Source organism: Pelodiscus sinensis, chromosome 3, assembly GCF_049634645.1.
Source record: "Pelodiscus sinensis isolate JC-2024 chromosome 3, ASM4963464v1, whole genome shotgun sequence".
NCBI classification, from domain to species: Eukaryota; Metazoa; Chordata; order Testudines; family Trionychidae; genus Pelodiscus; species Pelodiscus sinensis.
This window is the reverse complement of record NC_134713.1, coordinates 158,764,855-158,788,946: the sequence shown is the minus strand read 5'-3', so window position 1 is coordinate 158,788,946 and position 24,092 is coordinate 158,764,855. Positions and strand designations below refer to the sequence as shown.

The window sequence follows — 24,092 nt, the reverse complement described above, 5'->3', positions numbered from 1 at the left end:
CAAATGAAGCCCAGGATTTGAATTTCCCGGGCTTCATTTGCATAAAGCCGGCCGGCGCCATTTTTAAATGCCGGCTAGTTCGGACCCCGTGCCGCGGGGCTACACACGGCACAGACTAGCTAGTTCGGATTATGCTTCCTAATCCGAACTATCTGTATGTTTCATGGAACGATGTGTACAGCTAGTTCGGATTAGGAAGCCTAATCCGAACTAGCTAGTCTGTGCCGCGTGTAGCCGCGCGGCACGGGGTCCGAACTAGCCGGCATTTAAAAATGGCGCCAGCCGGCTTTATGCAAATGAAGCCCGGGAAATTCAAATCCCGGGCTTCATTTACAACTCCGTATGACTACATTACCCCCCCCTAGTTCGAACTAGGGGGGTAGTGTAGACATACCCATAGGTACTAGGTAAACAGGCATTCACTGTCCCTCTCTTAATAGCCCAGTTAATGTCTTAAAAGGATCTCTCTCACACACTTCATTGTCCCTATTTAAAGAAGGGCATCTTCCTGAGGGTTCAGTCTCCATTTCTTCTTAATAGACGAGGCATTATCTCGTCCCCTTGTAGGCGTGATGGCTTTTTACCATCCCGGAGGTATCCCAAAATAGCTATTCTGCTTCTTTTGAGCATGCCCATTATTTCAAAATATAACAGGCTCGCTATTCTGATATCCTCATAAACCTCGTTCCACAAGGAGTAAGGGATGTTTTGGAAGAGCAATTTATTTCAAAATAAGTGCTGCGTAGACATAGCTAAATTTCAAAATAAGTGATTTTGAAATAACATTGAAATAAGCTACGCAATTTGCGTAGCTCAAATTGCATATCTTATTTCAACCTACAGTGCTGTGTAGACACACCCAATGAGACTGAGGGGGATTCCTAGAGAAGACCCACCAAATCAAACACTGGGGGAACCCCCATCAACACTGGTACTCCTCACTTGATGATGAGTAAGGGAGCGTTTGTTCCCCTCGACCTCCCTCTGTAGAGATGGTGCCAAAGGTTGAATTAAGATACTTTGACTCCAGCTACATAATGTAGCTGGAGTGGAGTATCTTAATTTGACCTTCCAGGTAAGTATAGACAAGGCCTAAGACAGTGCTCTGAGAAGGGGAGGATAAGACAGGGCAGCCAGGTAAATAGAGAGATAAGACCCTATCATACCCTTCCTCTCCTTCCTCACTTCCGGCTTAAGAGTAGCCTGCCTCTTTTCTTGTGCTCAGTTTGGCATCTGCTTCCCTTTCAGCTCTGAAGATAATTCCCCAGTGAGCTTAGGTGCTTTACCGACAGTCTCATACATTGCAGCAATTCCTCACCTGGCAGACTGCCAGTCCCTCACACTTCACAATTCCTGTCCTATTCAGAGCTTACAGGAATTTGGCTGATCCCAGACTGTTGCAGAGACCTTTGGGATGAGACATAAAACAGAAGTTTTGATAACCTGTGATCATTAAAGATGCCATGTGGCCCATTTTACTGGCATAAGCCCATCAACCCTGCTGTTCCAATCAGATTCTTGCCTGGGAAGTACACCCTGTCTCCCTAAAATCCCCCTCTTCGTTTCAGTTAGATGCGGGATTTGACTTCAGTTTTTGCCTTGCACGATGCTGAGTGTAGCATGGTGGCCATCCTGCTCCAGGCATATGAAGGGTTAAAATAGCTATGGGAGAGGGCTGTCGCTAGGGACCAATCATGAGACACCTTGCAGCAGCCAATCAGAGCATAGGAGGACTGTATAAAAGAGATGGCTGGACAGGTTGAGCACAGTGTCACTCCTGCCTTAGCAGGTGAAGGACCTAGCTGCCTGCTAGCCAGGGTGCCATGGACAGAGGAGTGCTGGGGAAAAGCAGAGTGAGCCAGGGGAGCTCCAGCCTGAGTAGTCCCAGGTTGAGGCCCAGGGCCAGAGGCCTGAGGGATACCAGTGCTGCAGGAAGGTAGCCAGGGCAGGCAAAGGCAACAGGTCCTCACCCCCTTGCCTATTATGAGTGGCTATGGCCAGACTGCATTTGGCCCCTGAGGCAGAGGCTAAATGACGAGTGGAAGTAGGGTCACAGAGGCAAAGTAGATATAGGTGGTTGGAGGGGGGGGGGGTCTTTGAGGGGGAGGACCCCAGAGTATGGGGGCACTCTGGCAGGGCAGTATCCAGAGGGTAGGGTTCTTTAATCTGGGAAGGACACAGGTGCTAATTAACATCTGCACGGAATAGCAGGCGCAACGCCAGCCAGAGAAGGTGGCTCCAGCATTGAGCAGAGCTAGCTCCCAGAGTGACCAGCAGGAGGTGCTCAGGATCAAGTCCATCAAGCAGAGTGTTTCACCCCAGAGATAGCTGCACTACAGTGGAAGGTGCAAGAGATATTCCCACATGCATGTTATAGTTTGCAAAGCACCTTGGGGCTCTTCACAGATAGAGAGGGTTACATGATGGTAAGATGTTACTAGTAATCGCTGTTAGGAGTCGTTGCGGTTGATCAAGCCCTTGCTGAATCCAGCTCCTTTACTTCAGCATTATTCTTTACCCTCCCACCTGCTGTGCTGCTGTGGATGTCTTTAGCTCTCCCTAGGACAGCAGGAGCAGGAAATGACAAGGAGTTTTCTTTTTAAATTCAAGTTTGTAGGAGGCAGCGGGAGATCATGGGAGGAAAAGAATGTGGGAAAAGAAATACAGGGTGTCAAGTAGGGTAGACAGCTGTGAAAAGGTTCCAGGTTTCCCCCCACCCCCTCTCTTTTTTCAGGTATTTATATGGCCCCATCACCAGAGTTTCTGAATGCTCCGCAATCTTTAATTCATTTATCCTCCCCACAACTGCCCGGAGAGGTAGAAAAGTGCTCTTATTCCCATGTAACAGGTGGAAAATTGAAGGGCAGAGAGATTAAGTAACTTGCCCGAGGTCACACAGAAAAATCTGTGGTAGAGCCAGGCATCAAACCCAGGTCTCCTGATGCCCAGTATAATATACTCCTTAATGACAATGCCATATTTCTTCCTATCTGCCATATTCTCTCTTTCCAGCCTCCTCCTATTTTTCTTTTGCCTTGACCCTAGAAGCCTACCTCATCCCTGAGCTGTTCACACATACTAATGCTGATAAAAGAATTCCCAGAGAACCATGCATTCAATTAATTTGGGCTCCCCCCCCCCATTGGCAAATGGTGGGGGAATAGACCATGATTTTCTTCAACCAATTAATTATTCAACATGAATTTTTAATTTTTGTCAGTGACTAATTCTCAGGATGCAGATTGTTCACAAATGGTGTGTGGCTGATGTTCAAAATGTGAGAAATCCACAAGTTGTGTCATGCTGACTACTGACAGAAGTCACACTACATTATTCCCATCCCCTGACTAGGTCACTCATGCCACTGACCAGGCAGGAGCCAGACATGCAGATTTTGCAGTCCAATTCAAAGTTTGTTTGCAGTGAAGATTCAAGTATTCAAACTTCAGATGAGGATTCAAGCTAGTAAGGATCTCACATGTCTTTGGGAAAGTGCACAAACAGCATCAAACTGAAACCTACTTTTGAGTTCTGAGGATGATTAATGGTGACTTGCCCCCCACTATTTGCTCATTTTCAGTATATACATGCATCATGCTCCAATGGGTTGATGTGTCCAGTTAGGACGGTGCAGCCTATCCCCACTCTTGTGATTTTTACAACAAGTAATTTCTTTCCCATTTTTCTTCCTCGTGTTTACAATCACGTCCACTGATTTGTGATGAAGACTCTGGGGAACGGTCATCATCTTATTTCACTGCCAGGCAGGCAAACTCAGGGCCACTGCTCTGACGATTAGCCAGGGACAAATTATTAATGTTTACTTATATTTCTACAGCACCTGGTCTGTAACTAAGATTTCTAGGACCCCATTATGGTAGGCAACGGACAGTGTTCAGGAATAACTTTGAAGGGAAGAGGAATCCATGGCAAAGAGAAGATAAAACAGTGAAACAAAGAGGTAATGTTTCCTAGTAGTTATAGCCTAGGCACTCTTCCTGAAACAATCTCTCTCTGCCCCACTTTATCCCCATTAACAAAAGGAGGCTAGACAGCGCATACTAATTTCACAGTGCTACCAAGAGGCTTAATTCAAAAAGGCAATGGAGAGAACACTCAACTGGGACTCAGAACAGCTGGGTTTTATTCCTGGCTTTACCACTGACCTGCTGGATGATCTTGGGCAAGTTAAGTCACTGCTCTATGCCTCAGTTTCCCCAGCCAATAGAGACAGTGCTACTTACCATCCTTTGCACTTTGAAAGGTACTAATGAAAAGTGCTTTTACAAGAGCTATATATGATTATTATTGTTGCACATAAAGTGCTCTGACGTCCTTTGGCAGAAGCACAAAGTAGTATTAAGGCAGATTTTGTGCTGACTGACATATGGAAAAATGTATCAACAAGAGGTTACTGAGGTCATGGAAGAGAGATTTCTAAGATCCAATTAAGCCAAGCAGTTACTGAGTGAGACAAAACAGACCAGAGATCCGGATATATTAGCTTACAAAGGCTTAAGAGGACACAAGATCTGAACTGGGTTCAAAAGCAGGCAGGAAACAGAGGTTGTTTGGAGCTGAGCCAGCATGGGCCGGGCTGCTGACAGAATTGTCAGGCCCCAGGGCAAAGTGGGGGACAGATCCTTGGACGGAAGGGGTGAGGGTGAGGCTAGTCCCTCAGCATCAGCCAGTCCTTCAAGGTGGCCAAACTTACTGGCGCGCCAAATCACATACAGCAATCTTCAGAAGTCCAAGAGCCCAGGCACACTGGCTTCCGCCCCACAGAAGGCCCCTGATGGGGCTTTTCAATCTCACTCCTTTTGCAGCCCCAGATTCCCTGCAGATGCAGAGCTGAAGCTGAGAGACACACACCCTGGTGGGCCTCTCCCCTATCACTCCTCTTTCAAGGCAGATGTCCTGAGCTCCCCCTTCCTCAGTCTGGTACATGGAGAATGGGGGTGGGGTGCTCCACAAGCCACCCTTACTCTGTTCCCTTCCCTTACTTACATGAGAAATCCACTTGTCAAACGCTTGTATAATAAACATGACTGAATGCACCTGACCACTGCTTTGGGGTGAGCCGCCCACTGAACGAAGTGCACTGATCTAACAGGACAGAAGTTGTGACTAGTTTTCAAGAAATCTTTCCATTCCACAGCAATGAGCTTTGTTAGAATCAAGATACACTGGAATTCAATGCTGCTTTTAGAAAACCTGCAGTGAAAATGAAGCATGAGCTCTATCACACTACAGAAAACCACAGCCAAGAACGATCCAACACATGGAAGAATGGCCACATGCTCAGACCTCTCCACTGCTCACTTAGGGAGGGTCTACATGGCTCCCGAAACTTGAAATTGCGTAGTTTATTTAGTCTATTTCTAAATAGCTTATTTCGTCATTTGGCGCTGTCTACACAGTCAAATAAATGAAATAAAGCGCTATTTTGAGCCATCCCTTACTCCTTGTAGAATGAGGTTTACAAGGATGGTGAAATAGCACGTCCGTTATATTTCGAAATTGTGGACGCATTCAAAAGACACAGGGTAGCTATTTCGGGATACCTACCAGTATCCCAAAATAACTTTGCTGTGTAGACATACCCTTAAGGTGTGTCTACACTGCACCCTTATCTCAAAATCATCTATGCAATTTGAGCTAAGCAAATTGCATAGCTTATTTCAAGTTAATTTCCAAAAATAGCTTATTTTGATATTTGGAGCTGTCTACACAGCACCACATTTTGAAATAGAGTGCTATTCCAAAACGTCCCTTAATCCTCATGGAACGAGGTTTAGAGGGACATTAGAATAGTGTGCCCGTTATATTGAAAGCTATATTGAAATAACGGGCACGCTGTAAAGACGCAGAAAACACTGTTTCGAGATACCGGAAGTATCCCAAAATAGCGCCGCTGTATAGACACACCCTTAGAGCTCAGGAACAGTCCATGACAAAGCAGCTTCTCTCTCTGAGCCATCAGAGTTTCTCAGCCAACTCTCCTTGCTAGCATCCCTTGTGGCCGACTGGTATCACTGGGGAAGTCAAAAAAATGATACTAAAGCAGACCTCTGCAAAGCCACAGATACGACTCTGGAAAACCACAGCTCAGCATTGACAGTCACGTGAATATAAAACCTGCCATCCCAAGAGCCATCTGGTTGTTGACCTGCTCTCAACCGCAACACTGTCAGACATTTCAAAGGAAGACACTCCATAACGCACCGCGTTGGGCAAAACTACTTCATGGGAATCAGATCTCAGGATCTCCTCAGCTAGTGCTCGTCCTAGGACCTGGATGAGTAGTCTTTGTAACCCTGGTAAGCGTAGCTGAAAAGAGGATTATCTTTCATACAAAGGTCTAACTCTTTTTTGAAATGGGAAGGATTTTCTGTCATAGTGTGAGGAAAATGACACGCGTGCTTTTGAAGCAGGGTCATACATATTATGCTACACTCACATATTAATTTGCATAAGTCTTTCTTACCTTCTGATAGTTCTTAAGAGGGTGGATCTGGCTTCATTGTGAAAGGTGATGATGATACTCGTTGACGGAAGATCTGGACGATAGTGCAAAGTAGTACATCTGAGTAGGTGGAAAAGATACAGGTGTCACTAAAGTTCTGGAATGTAAAATGGCAGGTGATGTAATAGACACAAACATTAAAGGTATGGTGTAAAGGTAGATGGTATGCATTCAGAGTTTTCCTGGAACTACTTGGTTTTCTGAGCTATTCATTTCTATTTGACCCAGAATCTGTAGCATCCTATTGTGTGGGATGAGATGACTGGGATTTCTATCATTCCACTTTCTGCTTTGTTTCTGGGTCTAGCAATGGGATTCCCCAAAGAGGTTCAGCTTATATAGATACAGTGTTTGAGGAATCTCAAAGGGTATGTCTACACTACAGCACTAATTCGAACTAACTTAATTCGAATTAGTTAATTCTAAATAAGCTAATTCGAATTAGTGCATCTAGACCTAAAAACTAGTTCGAATTAGCATTTTGTTAATTCGAACTAGCATGTCCACATTGAGTGGACCCTGAACTGAGGTTAAGCATGGCCGGAAGCACTGCCGGCAGGGCATCAGATTAGGACTTAGAGTGTGGAGCTGCTGTCTCAGGCTAGCCGAGGGCTGTGCTTAAAGGGACCTGACCTCCACCCCAGACAGACAGTTCTCAGGGGTTCCCCGCTTGCTTGTCTACCTCGATGAGGGACAGCAAAGCAGTCCTGGCTTGGAGTACCCTGAATGCCCACACTCGGCACATCACAGCACTTGGCCATCAGCCCGGCTGCACTCGCCGCAGGCTGCCATCCGGGGGGGGGGGTCAATCGGAGGGCTGCAGGAGAGCTTCCACCCCGAGGAACCCGCAGAGCCACCCCAGTCCTCCCCATCAGGGTCTCGTACCCCATTCCTCCCTCACATCCTTCCACTAACCCCTCCCTAGCCCCCCTTCCTGATATAGAAAATAAAGGACACGTGTGTTCAAAAATAGAAACTCTCTTTATTAAACAAAACTCGGGGAGACTGGGAAAAGGAGGTGGGAGAGGGGAAGAGAGAGGGTGGGAGAGGGGAGGAGGAAACCTGGGAGGAGGGAGCTGGAAGGGGGAAGCCAGGGTAAGGAGGAGGAGGGGAGGTATCAAACTATGGTACACCATATCTTCAGTACTGTGTACAGATGTGATCTCCTCACTCCAGAAAATATATTTTGGCCTTGGAAAAGGTTCAGGAAAGGGCAACTAAAATGATCAGGGGTTTGGAACAGGTCCCATATGAAGAGAGGCAAAAGAGACTGGGACTTTTCAGTTTAGAAAAGAGGAGACTGAGGGGGGATATGATAGAGGTCTATAAAAGCATGATTGGTGTGGAGAGGGTGCATAAAGAAAAGTTCTTCATTAGTTCCCATAATAGAAGGACTAGAGGACACCAAATGAAATGAATGGGTAGCAGGCTTCAAACTAATAACAGAAAGATCTTCTTCACAAAGCAAATAGTCAACCTGTGGAACTCCTTGCTGCAGGAGGCTGTGAAGGCTAGAACCAGAACAGAGTTTAAAGAGAAGTTAGATAAATTCATGGAGGTTGGGTCTATGGAGTGCTATTAGCCAGGGGGTAGAAATGGTGTCCCTGGCCTCTGTTTGTGGAAGGCTGGAGATGGATGGCTTGGTCATTGTCTTCAGTCCATCCGCTCCAGGGTACCTACTGTTGGCCACTGTTGGCAGACAGGCTACTGAGCTAGATGGACCTTTGGTCTGACCCAGTACGGCCATTCTTATGTTTTTATGTTCTAAGCTCAGGGCTCAGGGTAGGGGTCTCACTGGACCACCTTGATTTTTATGAAAACCTGCTCCTGGGTGGCCAGGCTGGCAGCTATCCTGCCCTAGATGGCCACTTTCCTGTGCCTAGTGTGGAGGTCATGGACGTTGGAGGCTTCCCCCCCAAACCTCGATGAGGTCCACGATGTCCGCACTAAACCAGGCGGGCGCCCACCTCTTGCGGACCTGGGCAGGCTCCTGGGAGCCGCCAGCCTCGTCCCGGGAAGAGGCGGAGGGCTGGGTGGCAGCGGGTGGCTGGCTCGTGCCGTGCCAGGTGCAGGGTCTGCTGGCTGGGTGCTGGCAGGCTTGCACCTGGCACGGGCACCGTAGCCAGACCGTGCCCCTTTAAGGGCTCCAGGGCCGGGAGGGGGGCAGACGAGTTTCCCTGGTGGTGCCCAGAGTGGCCACCAGGGCAAGCTGGGGAGGGCTAGCCTCCCACTAGTTCGAATTAAGTCGCTACACAGCCCTTAATTCGAATTACTTAATTCAAACTAGGCGTTTCTCCTCGTAGAATGAGGTTTACCTAGTTCGAATTAAGCGCTCCGCTAGTTCGAATTAAGTTCAAACTAGCAGTTTGCCTGTGTAGCTCCTATAAAAGTTAATTCGAACTAATGGCTGTTAGTTCGAATTAACTTTGTAGTGTAGACATACCCAAACAGACTTTGATGGACCACTCCTGGAATAAATATTGTCACATCACAAGCAGTATTATGCAGTGGGGCCAGACCTGAAGAGTTCCCTACAGCCTGACTAGACTTGTCCTTCTCCTGCACATTGATGATTGAAGTGCTTTCAAGTGCAGATATGTAGCAACTTCTGCCTTTGAGGGTCTTAGGGCAGAAAAATTTTCCTCCATGCAGCTGGCCCCTTCCAGAAGGCTTGGAAGGGGCTCCCACATCTGTGGGCTCTTTTGACTGCGGTCATCACACCACACTGAAAATATCTGCTCATCCAACCCTAAGTGGTGTACGAGCAAATTTATAAAGAATATTTCTCAGATACAGCTAAAAGTACAATAGTCATTCTTTTTCCTTCTCTTTCACTCTCCATCCAGGAGCTCAAAGCCCTTTGTACACTTGGATGACTTATGCCGTACAGCTGGTATTATTCCTCCTACTCTATAGAAAAGTCAATTGAGAAATGGAGAATTCAAGTGAATTGCCCAAGGCTACATGCTGAGGCAGCAGCAGAACCAGAATTAGTACCTATGTATCCTGGCCCCCAGACATTTGAGATTTCACAACCTTCCTAGGCAATTTATTCCAGCACCTTTACTCCTGACTGTGTTCCCATTTCCCAGAGCTGTGGCCCTGCTTTCAGAACCAGCTGGGGGGAGAGGGATGCAAACAGGGGGAGGGGCGTAATCCTGAAAAGTTTGGGGACCACTGGTCTAGTGGTTATAACACTGTACTGAAAATTAGGAGAGCTGGGTTCTGTTCCTTCATCTTCTGTCTATGATCTTGAGCAAATCTCTTCATGCCTCTGTTTCTCCTCCCACCCTTTATCTTGTCTATTTCTCCTGTAAGCTCTTTGGGGCAGGGACTGCCTCTTTCTTGTTAATGTTTGCCCAGTGCTCAGCACAATGGGACCTCGATTTCATACAGCTAGGGGTTCTGGCACTTCCATAATGTAATAAACAATTCAGGCCACCTCATTAGTCCCATACATGTGTATCCCTTTGCAGTAGAAATAACCCGGTGTAGAAGTGTCATGTGAAGTTCTAGGTCAGTCTGTAACAGTGATTGGGTGAATGGAGAACAATCTCCTAAAGAGCTGCCTCTACCCCCCTACACTGCTCTTTGCTCCCTCCTCTGGTGTGTCACCTAGAGATCGAACTACAAATCTCCTGAACTTTGCCTTGCTCCACCATCAGAAGGTTTCTCTGTGAAGCCTGACAACTAATTGGTCTCTTACAAGAGAAACAGTTTTCAAAAGGCTCCTTTCATAGATTGTATTGGCTCTCCTGCCACAGAAACTGTGGGGCCTGATGCTGATTGGACTTACAGCAGCTTGGCACCCCCACAGAGTCATTCCCCATTGACACCAGCATGAATGAGATCAAAAGCAGGCACAGAGGGAGGATGCTGATGCAAACATGAGGTCATTTGTGAAATGTTTATGCCATGTGCCACTTTAGCAGCTTTGTGAGCACTGTGTAGAATTCTCGGATGGCTTGGAGCACCGTGCTGAGATCTTTATTTCCACTGAGCCCACCCATTCTGGCAATATTTACTCCCGCAGCGGAGAAGGAATCACTAGCCGAGTATAAATTAAACAGCGTAAACTACGGAGGGGGTTAAAACAGCAGAATAAAGGGGAAAATCTCACAAGAGATCTCTTTCCCTTCATAGGACTGAACTCCAATACAGTTTTGTCTGTTGACCTTCTAGTCTTATAAGTGCACAGACTAGCAGGATGGCAGGTGAGTTGAGAACAGAGTAGTGAAGGGTCAAATCTACAAAGCAGAGATCCTAGTTGAATTTGCCCAAAGTCTAGGGGAAAGTCCAGCCATGCAGGTTTTGTTCAGGACCATCCCTAGAAAATGGAAACACGTTACAATCCATGTGATTTATTCTGCCATCAGTGCTCATTCATGACCTTGACTATAGCTACCGCTTGAAGACGCACCAGGTCACCCTACTGACCTATCCGCTCCAGTGGTCTATCTCCAGTAGTAGCCAATGCTTGACGCTTCATGGAAAGATGAATGCCCACAAGATACCTAATTATCTGTACAATGCTGAAAATGCTACTGAGCAAAAATTCCTTCCAGATCTCCACAGACAATCAGCTCATGCCCTGAAATGAACCGTAAGATTCAGTTGTCCTTGTGATCTTTGCCTGTACTCTTACATCAGTCACTAATGGTCAGAAAACTAGCCAGCCTGGTTTTAAATCCAGCCACGGAATGGGGTTCACTGACTTCCTGAGGCAATGAGTTCCATAGGCTCTAAAGAGATTGTTTCAAAATTCCCTGTTCTTTAATCATACAATGTGGCCACTCGGTCAGGGCAGAAGGGAGAGACTGTTTTCACTACAGTCTTCAATATACAGAGTCCCATATCCAGAACCACAACCATGCTACCAGTCTCCTTCCCAAATTAAAACATCTTCACTCCTGAAATCATTGTGATCCTCAGCTGGTTTCACTGACTTTAGTAAAGCTATCCTGATTCACACCAGGTGAATACCCACTCAATAAATCCATATCAACCTCTAATATCTTTGGGTATGTCTACACTGCATTCCTCTTTCGAGAGAGGAATGCAAATGAAGCGCGAATTTGAATTTCCCACACTTCATTTGCATAATAGCATCCAGGCGCTATTTCAAAATATCCTATTTCGAAAAAAGAAATGCTGTTTAGATAGGGTTATTTCGAAAGAAAAACCTTCTTTCAAAATGACCCTTACTCCTATGAGGTTTAAGAAAAATTTCGAAAGAAGGGTTTTCTTTTGAAATAACTGTGTCTAGACAGCATTTCTTTTTTCAAAATAGGGTATTTCGAAATAACCCCTGGACGTGATTATGCAAATGAAGCATGGGAAATTCAAATCTGCGCTTCATTTGCAATTTTGCTCAGCTGCATTTGCATTCCTCTCTTGAAAGAGAAATGCAGTGTAGACATATCCTTTTCTGCTGTTTGGGGGTCCATTGAGTCTTCACTGTATCTTTAAAGTGAAACAGCTGAACTGAAATGCTGTAGGATGGCCAGTTTCCAACATCACGTCATCATGTATCACATTTTCCCTCAGGGTTTTACCCCATCTGAGCAGCTTGTGTGCTCTTCTATAACTGGCACTGCACATCACTCAGACACCTGCAATGCATTATCCAAAATAAACTATCAGTCTCTTCTCTGAGAATCCTGAAAGTGCAGGACACAGGAGAAGGGCTGATGATGTTGGCCCATGGGCAATACATTTCCTTTATCAAAGTTACATAGGAATACCAAGAGCAGAGCGTTACTCTGCTGCCAAACACTCACCTTCTTGTGCCTTTACCGTACCATGTTGCTTTGGTCTCCTATGTCCTACAACAGTTCACTCGCATTCACAGTAGTTTTTCCTATTAGCTGATTGGGGAAATCAAAGCTGATACACATCTCCGAGATGAATGCTGCTTGCAGACAGCCTGTATGGTTACTCTTTCTCAGTGTCCATACTAAACATTTCTCCCTTAACTGCTCCCAGATGTGTGTCCTTCCCCGCATTTTGAATTGGCATCAAGAAGGAGTGCTGTGTATCAAACAAAGCATGCTATTTTGGGCATCGTAATGAAAGAGCTTGCCAAATACATCACCTAGACTGAGGGACAGTTTAGGAAATGTTCAGATTTATCAATTCCACAAAGACATGATGCAGCCTCCTTGTATTTGGGTGTCATATGCCTTTAAAACTCCAGCTGCAATTGCAGTACAGTAATTCCTCATTTAACACGTGTCCGCTTAACATGTTTTCGTGATAGCACGATTTTTTTTGGGAATGTTTTTTGAATTACACAACCGTCCCCAAAATAACACAATTTCCCCAGCTGGCCCATTTCCGGCGGCTGCATGGGGCTTCCCCCACCTCCCTGCAAAGCAGTGGAAGGCTTGCCGCTCGCCACGTCGTTACCTGGCGACCCCCCCTCGCTGGACGCAGTGCGGGTCCCGGCAGACCCGTCACAGGAGCATACTCCTAACCCAATCCCCCTCCCCTCTCCTCCCCTTCCCTTCCCCAGAGCCAAACACCTCCTGCTGTAACCCAGTCCCCTTTCTCCCTCAACCTTTATGTCCCGATCCCAACAGACACCACCGCTTGAAACGCAACCCCCACCTTTTCCATTATTTTCAATAGGAAAATTGACCCCGCATAACACGTTTTCACTTAACACGATCATTTTCTGAAACATATCTATAGTGTTAAATGAGGAATTACTGTATAGTTACTTATGGACAGTCCCAACCTGATTAGAGAGTGGCCAAGATTTTCTTCAGGCAGGAAGGTGGAAGTAGCAGCCAATACTCCAAATATAAATACTTTCAGGCTCTGCAAGCTCAAGTCCAAAAACTCATAGAATCCTAGCACTGGAAGGGACCTCTAAAGGTCATCAAGTCCAATCCCCTGTCCTCACGGGAGGACCAAGCACTGTCTAGATCATCCCTGACAAGTGTCTCTCCAACCTGCTCTTAAATATCTCCAATGATGGAGATTCCACAACCCCCCTAGGCAATTTATTCCAGTGTTTAACCACCCTGACAGTTAGGAAATTTTTCCTAATGTCCAACCTAAACCTCCCTTGCTGCAGTTCAAGCCCATTGCTTCTTGTCCTATCATCAGAGGGCAAGGAGAACAATTTTCCACCTCCTTCCTGAGACATCCTTTTAAATACCTGAAAACCGCTATCATGTCCCCTCTCAGTCTGCTCTTTTCTAAACTAAACATGCCAAATTCTTTCAGTCTTCCCTCATAGCTCATGTTTTCTAGATTGTTAATCATTTTTGTTGCTCTTCTCTGGACCTTCTCCAATTTCTCCACATCTTTCTTGAAATGTGGTACCTAGGGATGTGAATAACTAGTCAACTATCTGATAAGCAAATGCTTATTGGATACTCGATAGGTTAGTCAACTAGTCGCTTCCCGCCCCCCCCCCCCCCTTCTGCCTCTATCAGAAAGAGGCAGAAAGGGGAGGGAGAGGAGGAGATGCTTCAAAGTGGCAGCGTCTCATGGAGCTGGGGGCCAGACTCCGGGGTCCACATGGGACTGCCGCTTTGCAATGCTGCATGCAGTGTTTCAAAGCAGCAGCACCACACGGAGCCTGGTGTCAGCTGGTGTCAGAGTGGGAAGCTGTGGGGAGCACATGGCCAGTGGGGGACTGCTTGAGTTGCCCCCTTGCTCCCCGCAGTGCTACACTTCAAAGGCAGAAGTTGCTACACTTCAAAGGCAGAAGTTGCTACACTTCAAAGGCAGAAGTTGCTACACTTCAAAGGCAGAAGTGCCTTTATTGACAAGTCGAATAGTTGATGCAAATTGCATTGTTTGTTCAATTAGCCAAATAATCGAAATTTTACATCCCTAGTGGTGCCCAGAACTGAACACAATACTCCAACTGAGGAGTCATCAGCACATAGCAGAGTGCAAGAATGACTTCTTGTGTCTTGCTCACAACACTCCTGTTAATGCATCTCCTAGTAATAGGTTGAATCAAAATCCCAGAGACCTGATTCGCTGTTACCTTGCACCTGGGGGGCTAGCCTGCACCTATTAAATGGGTATAAAACACCACTGTTCTGATCTGGTTTTACACCCACATTGCTCCAGTATATTTCACTGCACCAGGTGCAGGGCAATGGAGGCTTGGACCTGAGCACCAAGTGCACCATCATACTGGAAAAGTGCCCTTCTAATTCTGAATCCTATGTCTCAGATCTGGCTGTAGCTGGGTGGGGAATGACTCCTGCAAATAAGGCTCCTTCAAGTCATGCTTTGAATATGTGACACCAAGCACAGTAGCACCAAGTCTCCTCCCACAATGGTTTTGTACATGGGTAGCTCCACTGGTGTTATTCCTGATTTACACCAGTCTGTGCAATAAGAGAAATGGGCCCAAAGTTTGGAGAAATTTGTCAGTGAAATAAGGAATGAAAAGTTCTAACAGGATCCTTCCACCCAGCCTCCGTGTTTGTTTCCCAGTGTAATAGCAGCTAAATACCCTGGTGCCTGACAAGGCAGAGTATTGTTTAAGCTGTTGACTACAAGTGTTTTTTTGGCACTTGCTTCAGTGATAAAAACCACAGCTTGGAAAAGCATTAAATTCAGCATGTCCAGGGTTATTCTGTGTGACAATTACATCTGGGGTAATTTCAATTTAATACCTCCCCGCAAGTGAAAATTGCAGCATGCCGCCCTAAAATTGCTGTAATAATGAAAATAAGCCCATTAAGAGCTGCCTGTGCTACCTCGGGCTGTCACTGGATAAATGCTTTCTGCTGCTTATGGTACCTCATAGGTCATCCAATTGCCAACAAGGAAAAAAAAAACAACCACAACGTTTGTGAGGAACCAATATAAATCTGTTTGTTTTTTAAGATTGTTCATTTCAAAAAATTTACTGCCCCACTTGTATTTGCACTGCCGTGTAGCTCACAGGCTACAAGCTCCGTGCATACTCTGAAAACCAGCAACAACACAGAGAAGAAGGACTAGCAGAATCAATGCTTAGACCCACCCCACTCTATGCGTGGCTAACCATAGCATAGGGTCTGTTCAGCCTCTGAGGTACATGAAAGTCCACAGCAGCAAGATGGGCCTGTCAATAGTGAGAATTAACAATCCGTTCTAAGAACTTGGCCAAGAAAATTCTCCAAGGGATCCCAGACTACACTGATTAGCTTAAGACAAAAAGGACGTCAAGTTTTTCTAGTGCCATCATGGCCTGCTTTTGCAAGAGCACAAAGACTCCACGGGTATGTCTAGACTACATGCCTCTGGCAACAGAGGCATGTAGATTAGGCTACCCGGCATAGGCAAAGAAGCAGGGATTTAAATAATCCCTGCTTTGTTAAAATAAACATGGCCACCGTGCTGTGCCGACAATCAGCTGATCAGGCACAGTGCGGTAGTCTAGACGCGGATCGGTCGGTTGGGGAAGCCTTTGCCGACCGATCCCTTATGCCTCGTGAAATGAGGCTTACCGGATTGGTCGGCAAAGTCTTCCCCAGCCGACCGATCTGCATCTAGACTGCCGCGCTGTGCCGGATCAGCTGATTGTCGGCACAGCGCGGCAGCTGTATTTATTTTAATGAAGCGGGGATTATTTAAATCCCCGCTTCTTTGCCTATACCCGGTAGCCTAATCTACATGCCTCTGTCGACAGAGGCATGTAGTCTAGACATACCCCACATGCTGTCAAAAAAGTTAACAGGGTTAGGAACCATTAGGGGAAAGGGATAGATAAGATGGCAAACTTCATAACGTCACTATAATCATGTGATTCTGCACTCCTCTTTTGTAAACCCTCATTACAGAAACAGAGATTACATCCAAGCAAAGCAGGTGAGAACATTTTAGATGAAAGTTTCCCACTGAAAACGCCTTTTTGTCAAAATGGAAGCATTTTGCAGGATTACATTGATTTTGACTAGATTTTATTTTAAAAAGCCAAATGAAGCATTCTGATGATGAGGAAACTTTTTACAAAGTTTTCATGTAATGGAAAATTTTAGAGTTTGCTGGGTTTTGTTGCTGCAAAATAGAAATCACTTCAGATTTCCCTCCAAGTAAAACTAACAGTTTTGCCAAGCGTGAGAAAAACCATTCTCACAAACAAAATCTCAGCCCATGGAGAAAAAGACAGAGCTAAACACAACCCCAGTACTCCACTCACTACTGAATAACATATCAAATGCCAGGTTCTGGTTCTAATCTTCAAAGCCCTCAATGAAATGGGACCAGGGACCACTGGGGGGACTTTTTCACCCTTCATGTTCAGGCCTATTGCACACCAGGGGTCTGTCAGCTTCGTGCATCAAATCCGAGAGTGCAGAAGACAGCAGTTTCTCTGTGGCAGGCCCTCAGCTTGGAACATCCCCTTCCAGAAGAAATACGGCTGAGGTTCTCAAAGGTCTCTCAGGGTATGTCTACACTTCAGCACTAATTCGAACTAATTCGAATTAGTTAATTCAAACTAAGCTCATTCGAATTAGCATCTAGACTTAAAAACTAATTCGAATTAGCACATCCACACTGATTGGACGCTGGGTCGCAATTAAGGGCAGCTGAAACCGGTTCTGGCAGGACATCAGGTCAGTAGTTGCTTTGTGTGCTCGTGCTTAAAGGGGACCCCCCCCCCCGGACAGCCGGTTCTCAGCTTTTCCACTTGCTTGCCTACCTCGCTGAGGGACAGCAAAGCGTTTTTCTCTCCACCTGCCTGTGTCGGTGCTTCCCACTGGAGCCGCTGCCGCAGTTGGCACCATGGAGCCAGAGCTCACTCTGGGCATGCTGCTCCAGTTTTTGGACTTACTGCTGCAAGCCTGCCAGCAATGGGTGGAGGCTGCCTTGCACCATCTGGTACACGTCAGCCCTCTGCCTCTCCCCCGGCCTCCCTGGGGGTTGTGGAGGAGTGGCAGCAGTGCCCGAATGCCAGTGTGCCCCGCCGCATCTGGCGTCTGGACACCAGCAGTGACTGGTAGAACCACATCGTCCTGGAGCGCTGGGGAGACCAACAGTGGACCCAGAACTTCAGGATGAAGAAGGACACCTTTCTGGAGCTCTGCGAAGGCTCGCCCCTGCTCTGCGGCAACGGGACACTCGAATGAGGCCCTCCATCCCCCTCCAGAAGCGTGTGGCCATCGCCCTGTCCCGGCCATACTACGCACCGCCCACGGGGATTACTTCCAGGAGTGGGGCGCGAGGCAATGCCAGGGAATGAACACTCTCAGTCACCCGGCTGCCCCAGTGATTCGCAGTTTGCTGTGACCCTCTGCAGGTGGTCAAGGCCATCAACCGGGTGCTGCTCTGCAGGGTGGTCCACCTCGCCAACCCGGATGTGGTCATTGTAGGGTAAACTGAGGCAGCCCTAAATGTGCTAGTAGGCCTCTAAACAGAATAACTCCATTCTAGGATTAAGGCCTAGGAACACCACAGTCAGGATAAGAACTGCAGACAGTAAAAGACCCTGGGCACCATAGCAATCACGTTCTAAAACACTCGAAAAGGGTCTCAGTTGGTAATGTAACACATTTTGCTTAAGATAACATTCATAAAATTTGCTTAAACTGTCTTGCTTCACTCCTAGATAATAAGCCTGAGAACCAAGTGCTGCACCAACTCAAGGCCATACCCGCCTGCTATAGCAACATCATCATCTATGCAGACTAAAATGTTATTACTGTTTTGCTGACATGTTTTGGCATTTGAACAATAACCACCTGTATATTAATTAACGAGCTGTTACTTTGCAATGGGCGGAGATATTATGTAATCTTTAGTAGTTCTATTGGCTTATGTGCTCATTTCGTCTTGCTGCTAGACCTATCAAATCATTTTTCCTCCGTCCACCTGCTGACTATATAATCTATTGTATTGTGTTAATTAACCAGTGTTCACCAGGGTAACCCCTGCGTGTCACTCCATCAGCTGATGTATAATAAATCCTCCGCTTGTTTTCACCTGCATCCAGAGTGTCCTGGCTTATTTCCAACAGTCATCTGGGGGTTCGGCGCCCTCAGCTTCCCCAGCTGCAGGGGGGCCATCAACGGGATGCACTTCCCCTTCCTTCCCCATAACACCAGGCCTCCCAGTATATCAACTGCAAGGGGTACTTCTCCATCCTCCTGCAGGCTGTGTGTGACCACCGGGGCCAGTTCACGGACATTAATGTGGGCTGGTCCAGCAAGGCACACAACGCCAGGGTGTTCCAGAACTCCTCCGTGTGCCAGAGGCTGCAAGCCGGGACCTTCTTCCCCGACCGCCACATCAGGGTCGGGGACATGGACATGCCCGTCTGCCTGGTGGGGGATGTGGCCTACCCCCTACAGCCCTGGCTGATGAAGCCCTACACGGGGCACCTCAACCCCTCCCGGCAGGCCTTCAATGCCAGGCTCACCCGGGCCCGCATCATGGTCGAGGGGGCCTTTGGCCGACTGAAAACACGATTTAGGTGCCTCCTCACCTGCCTCGACCTTGACGAGCACAATATCCCTCCCATGGTGGCAGCATGTTGCGTGCTGCACAATTTGTGCGAGCGGAGGGGGGAGGAATTCCTGACAGCCTGGATGGCTGAGGATGACCGCATGGCTGGCCAGTACGTGCAGTCCCGCACCGCCGCCATCCGGAAAGCCCAGCGGGGGGCCATCCGGATCCAGAAAGCCCTGCAGGAGAGCTTCCAGGTGGAGGAGGAGGACTGAACTCTCCCTGCATGCCCCACTGGGGCCTTCTTCCACCCTCACCTCCTTCTCATTTCTCCTCCCTAATCCCCCTTCCTAATGTCAAATAAAGACACCTGCTTTGCCAACAAAAATCTCTTTTTATTTTACATAACTGGGGTGGGGGGAGGGAGGAGTGAGGGTGGGAGATGGGAGGGAGAAACCTGGGAGGAGGGAGCTGGAAGGGGGTGGAAGGGGAGGAAGGGAAGGGAAAGCTCAGGGTTGGGGGTCCTGCTGGCTCTCCCATCTCGCAGCACTGCAGGTGCGGGGGTGTCGGGGGGAGTGGGTGTGGAGGGTGGGACAGGACGGGGGGTGCGGAGGAAGTGGGAGGGGGAGCAAGAGCTGGGGTGGCCGCAGGAACTGGAGCAGGAGGAGGCAGGAACCTGTCCACCAGGGTCTGGAGGTGACCTCTGAGGGCACGGCTCTGCTCCTCCAGCACATCCAAGCTCCGCTGCCGCATCCGCAGGTCCTCCCGGACTCAGTGCTCCTGGATGCGGATCTGGTGCTCCAGGAGCCGCAGGTGCCGCTGGTGGTAGTCCTCCAGATTCCTGGTGCGCCTGCTGGCCTGGGTGCAGGTGGCTGTTGCAGGCGGGGTGGTGCGCCCTGCAGTCCCAGGTGCTGTGTGGCTGTGGTGAAACAAGAGCAGTAGTCAGTTCTCCCTGGGGACACGGTGGGTGAAACCCAGCCCCCCTCTGCAAGGCGAGGTCGGCGTGTAGGGAACGGGCCAGGGCCCCTGAATGACACCCAGCTGCTGCTCCATGGTGGGCAAGGCCCAGGCGCACAGTCCCTGGGCTCCCTCTCCCCCCAAGCTCCCCATACACATAAGGGGAGCATGATGGCACTCACATGTGGAGCCCTTCTCGGTCTCGGATGACACAGCCGATGTGCTCTGTGGGGTGCCTCGGCAGTCCTGGGTCCTGGGCAGGCTCCCTTCAGGCTCCTGGCTCTTGGCATCCTTCTCCTCCGTGTCTAGGACGGGTCCCTCTGCCCCGGGGGTCGATCACCACCCAGGGAGCATGCACTGTATGAGCCCCCAGGATGCGGTCCAGGGCCTCAAAGTGAGGGCATGCCTCTGGGTCGGCCCCTGGCTGGGAGGCCCTGGAGTAGACCTGCCGCAGGTCCTTGATCTTGCAGCGGACCTGCTTCCGGGTCCGCATGTGTCCTCTGGTGGCCAGGCTGTCAGCCATGTGGCTGTAAACGGCCGCGTTCCTGTGGCTAGTGCAGAGATTGTGAACATTGGAGGACTCCCCCCAAACCTCGATGAGGTCCATGATCTCTGCACTAGACCAGGCTGGCGCCTGCCTTTTGCAGCCCTGGGCAGGCTCCTGTAAGCCACCAGCCTGGTCCTGGGAAGAGGCGGAGGGCTGGGTGACAGCGGGTGGCTGTCTCATCCTGTGTCAGGTGCAGGGTTTGCTGGCTGGGTGCTGGCAGGCTTGCACCTGGCACGGGCACCGTAGCCAGACCGTGCTCCTTTAAGGGCTCCGGGGCCGGAAGGGGGGCAGAAGAGTTTCCCTGGTTGTGCCCAGAGTGGCCACCAGGGCAAGCTGGGGAGGGCTAGCCTCCCACTAGTTCGAATTAAGTGGCTACACGGCCCTTAATTCAAACTACTTAATTCAAACTAGGCATTAGTCCTCGTAGAATGAGGTTTACCTAGTTCGAATTAAGCGCTCCGCTAGTTCGAATTAAGTTCGAACTAGTGGTTTGCATGTATAGACGCTATGAAAGTTAATTCGAACTAATGTCTGTTAGTTCGAATTAACTTTGTAGTGTAGACATACCCTCAGGGAGTTCAGTGCCCAACTTCCATTGTATTTCACTGGGAGCCAGGTGCCTATAGATGCACAAACTTTACCGCTTTCAGAACAAAAAGCATCTCTCATCTCATTAATATGGCTCTGCCGCATTGCCCACAAGTTTGATACTAATGGTAAATGATCCTGGACTCTTCCCTCCTTCCACAGTTAAGAGGGAGCAGAGAACCAGAGAGCAGCATTGATCAGACCCCATAGTAAAACCTCCAATATCAGTCATGACCATGAATCACGCTAGATCAGTCTCCATGAATAGTTGATCCTTGCCCTATCTATGGAGAATGCTTTTCCCCAGCTCCTGGAATTCTTGCTGACTAGGGGATTTTAATGATGCTGTTTCGAGCAAGACCCTTTGCTGCTTGTTTATCAACTCAAAGAAAGATCATTGGGTTGCTCGCTTCTATAGCTGTCTGCTGCCTGTAACCCAGCTGTGGGTCTGCTCTGGGCACTGCCTCACCCTGGCAGTGCAAACCACTGCAGCTCTGTGTTTGGTTCAGGGACTTTATAGAGCATTTGGAATGCTAAAAGACACAGCCGTGGCTATGCTAGGACAGAAGAGGGAACAGAGGAGCTGACAATTAAAACAGCCTCTTCTTTGAGTTACCCTAAATACTAGAGATATGATGGAATCAAAATCCTGGCTTATTTACAGATTTTGTGGCATCGCCCCTGTCTTTATTATGAGTTTTCACCCCTTGCCCTCCCACCGAGTACAGGCCTGATAACAGAATCCTTCTCCCTGCCCTGCCCCATCCCACTTCTACCTTAAGCACCAATGAGACACTTTGCTGGTGGTACCACTGGGGGGTCATGAGTTGTAACAGTGGCCTACATAACCTTTGTACATAGTTCCTTAGCTGGTAGAATATTAGACCAATCAGCCAGGTGTAATTTCCAGTTTGTGTTTTTATACCTCCTTCCCTGTGCGATCACTCTGCCTGCTTCTCTCACACATTCTCTCTCTGTGCCTTTGTTAACTTTTCCTTTCCCCCTCCAGCCCTCAGCCTCCACTCACTAGGTTTCCACTCATTATTCCTTTCTGCTTCAACACCGCTCGCTGGCCAGCAGCTCTGCTTTGAATTTTTAACATTCTCCCTGTGATCCTAAAGCTCCCTCAACCAGCCAGCATCTTACAAAAAGCACCCTCTGCATATTCGTTCTTAACAGCCGGCCCTGTCTGCAGAGCTACACCATCTTTCAGTTCCCTGCAAATCCCCCTTCTCTACTGAGCCACAGATTGGCTAGAATTATTCAGCTTTGGCCTCACACTCAGAATCAGAGTTTGCCCATGTAATGCCAAATTCCAGTACAAAGGGAGGAGCTCCACTGTATTGTACCCATTTATTTCTCAGGTTCTCAGCTAGAGAGAGGCAAACCTCAAAACATGATCAAAGGTTCAGATGAACAGTCCAAAGTCTGCATGAATTTCCAAACTAGATAAACCTTTCTGAGCAGCAATGGTGAGGGGATTATACAGTGATCTGATGTGCATGAATTGTGAGTCATATAAAAGGCTCCTGAGGAAAAAAAATGTTGGAAAAGAAACAGAACTTCTTTTAAGTTCAGGTCGCTGTGAGAGGGTGCACAAACCCCACACCAGTGTGGAAGTGGTTAAATGGCTGTTTGGAGTCCAGGCAGTCCCACCCCACCTAGGGAGCACAGAAGGCTTGTAGGAGGACTCTAAAGAAGAACAGGCCATCAGACACAGGAGGTGAACTGTCTTATGCTGTGAGCTTCTGTGATGGCGCAGTCGGGGTTCCCCTAATCCTGCACCCCGTAGCAGCCAGAACAGTCTCCACCAGCCAGCAAAATAGAGAGGGGTTTATTGATTTTCCAGAATACAGCACAACATAGACGTAATGTGGCAATAGGAGGGAGGCTAGTATGCCCCAGACCCTTTAAAGGAGGATGCCTGAGGCCCTAGTCTCCAAGCCCCCTCCTTAGGCTGTCTCCATAATGTTTCCAGTCCCAGACTAACTCTTCCTCCCCCCACGTACTTCCCTTGTTCCAACCTCCTTCTCTCCCCCAGTCAGAACCAGTCAGGGCAGTGTCTGGCCCCCCTGCTGGGCCGTGCCTAAGCCCAAGCCTAGCGACCAGCAAGATGCCCCACTACATCACAGCTTCTCACTGTCATGACCCAAATGGATGAGACTGATTTAATGTCTTGTCTTTACCTATTAGGAAAGAGGGGACTGGCAAGAAGTGATCCAGGGAGGCAACAGGATAGCCTGCACTGGGTCCTGGAATGGAAGGTGAAGGGCGTGGAAAGGCGTACCTCCAAGAATACTAGAGGGTGCTGAAGGCAAGAGCCTCCCCCTGATAAAGGGGAGAGAGAAGAGAGAAGGCACTCAGGAGAGAAAGGTCACAGTCCTGAGATGTCAACCTAAAGGGAGATCTGGAGCCCTTCTGTGATGCTGGCACACCAGGTGCCAGCTCATGACAAGGTCCTCCTGTCTCAGTTGAATGCAGACAAGTACATAGCTGGATTCTGTCTGGCTCACCTGTATTGTTAAAACATTTACTAGAATTCTAAGAATGTGCTTAGACTTTATTGGATTCTTGTGAGCTCCTGCATACATTAACCTCGAAACATCTTCTCCTATATTGTAAGGGGATATTTCAGCACTTGTACTGTGAGTTTCTGTGACTGGGTAAGTCACTAGACAGGAGTGAAACATTAATTAGTGTGAAGGGCTTATTTTCAACAGGAGGTTTTACACCCTTCCAAAAGGAAAGGTCCATCCACACCAGACAGACGACTGTGGGATGTTGCAATCCAAAAATTCCATATATAACATTAACAAGAAGACAAAAGGCTTTCATGTTCTTCTTTACTTCCTGGGAAGAGGAATCAAGGAAGTGGATTCTTGCCATCAGTGGAGTTTTCAGCTTAGGGCACATGACAGCAGAGGGGTGGAGTATTTACATCCCTAGTTTGCATCTTACAGCCTTGACCAGAAGACTTCAAAGGATGGACAGTCAAGTGGCACTTTTCCTATTACAATCCATATTCTCATGTAGCACAATGCAAATGACATGCTACCTATGTTTACACAT

General features: G+C 48.1%; 1 protein-coding gene across 3 annotated transcripts in view; it reads right to left on the bottom strand.

Annotated features, from left to right (window-relative positions):
* The window catches only part of GALNT14 (polypeptide N-acetylgalactosaminyltransferase 14), a 206,386-nt gene that overhangs the window by 69,357 nt on the left and 112,937 nt on the right, over positions 1-24,092 (bottom strand). For 2 of the 3 annotated variants that reach the window (XM_006118082.4, XM_075925331.1), the window contains exon 3: positions 6,488-6,586. The exons of the other annotated variant lie outside the window; for it this stretch is intronic. In XM_006118082.4, the coding sequence (XP_006118144.2) occupies positions 6,488-6,586 (99 nt within the window). The remainder of the gene's footprint in view (positions 1-6,487; positions 6,587-24,092) is intronic. 3 annotated transcript variants of the gene reach the window in all.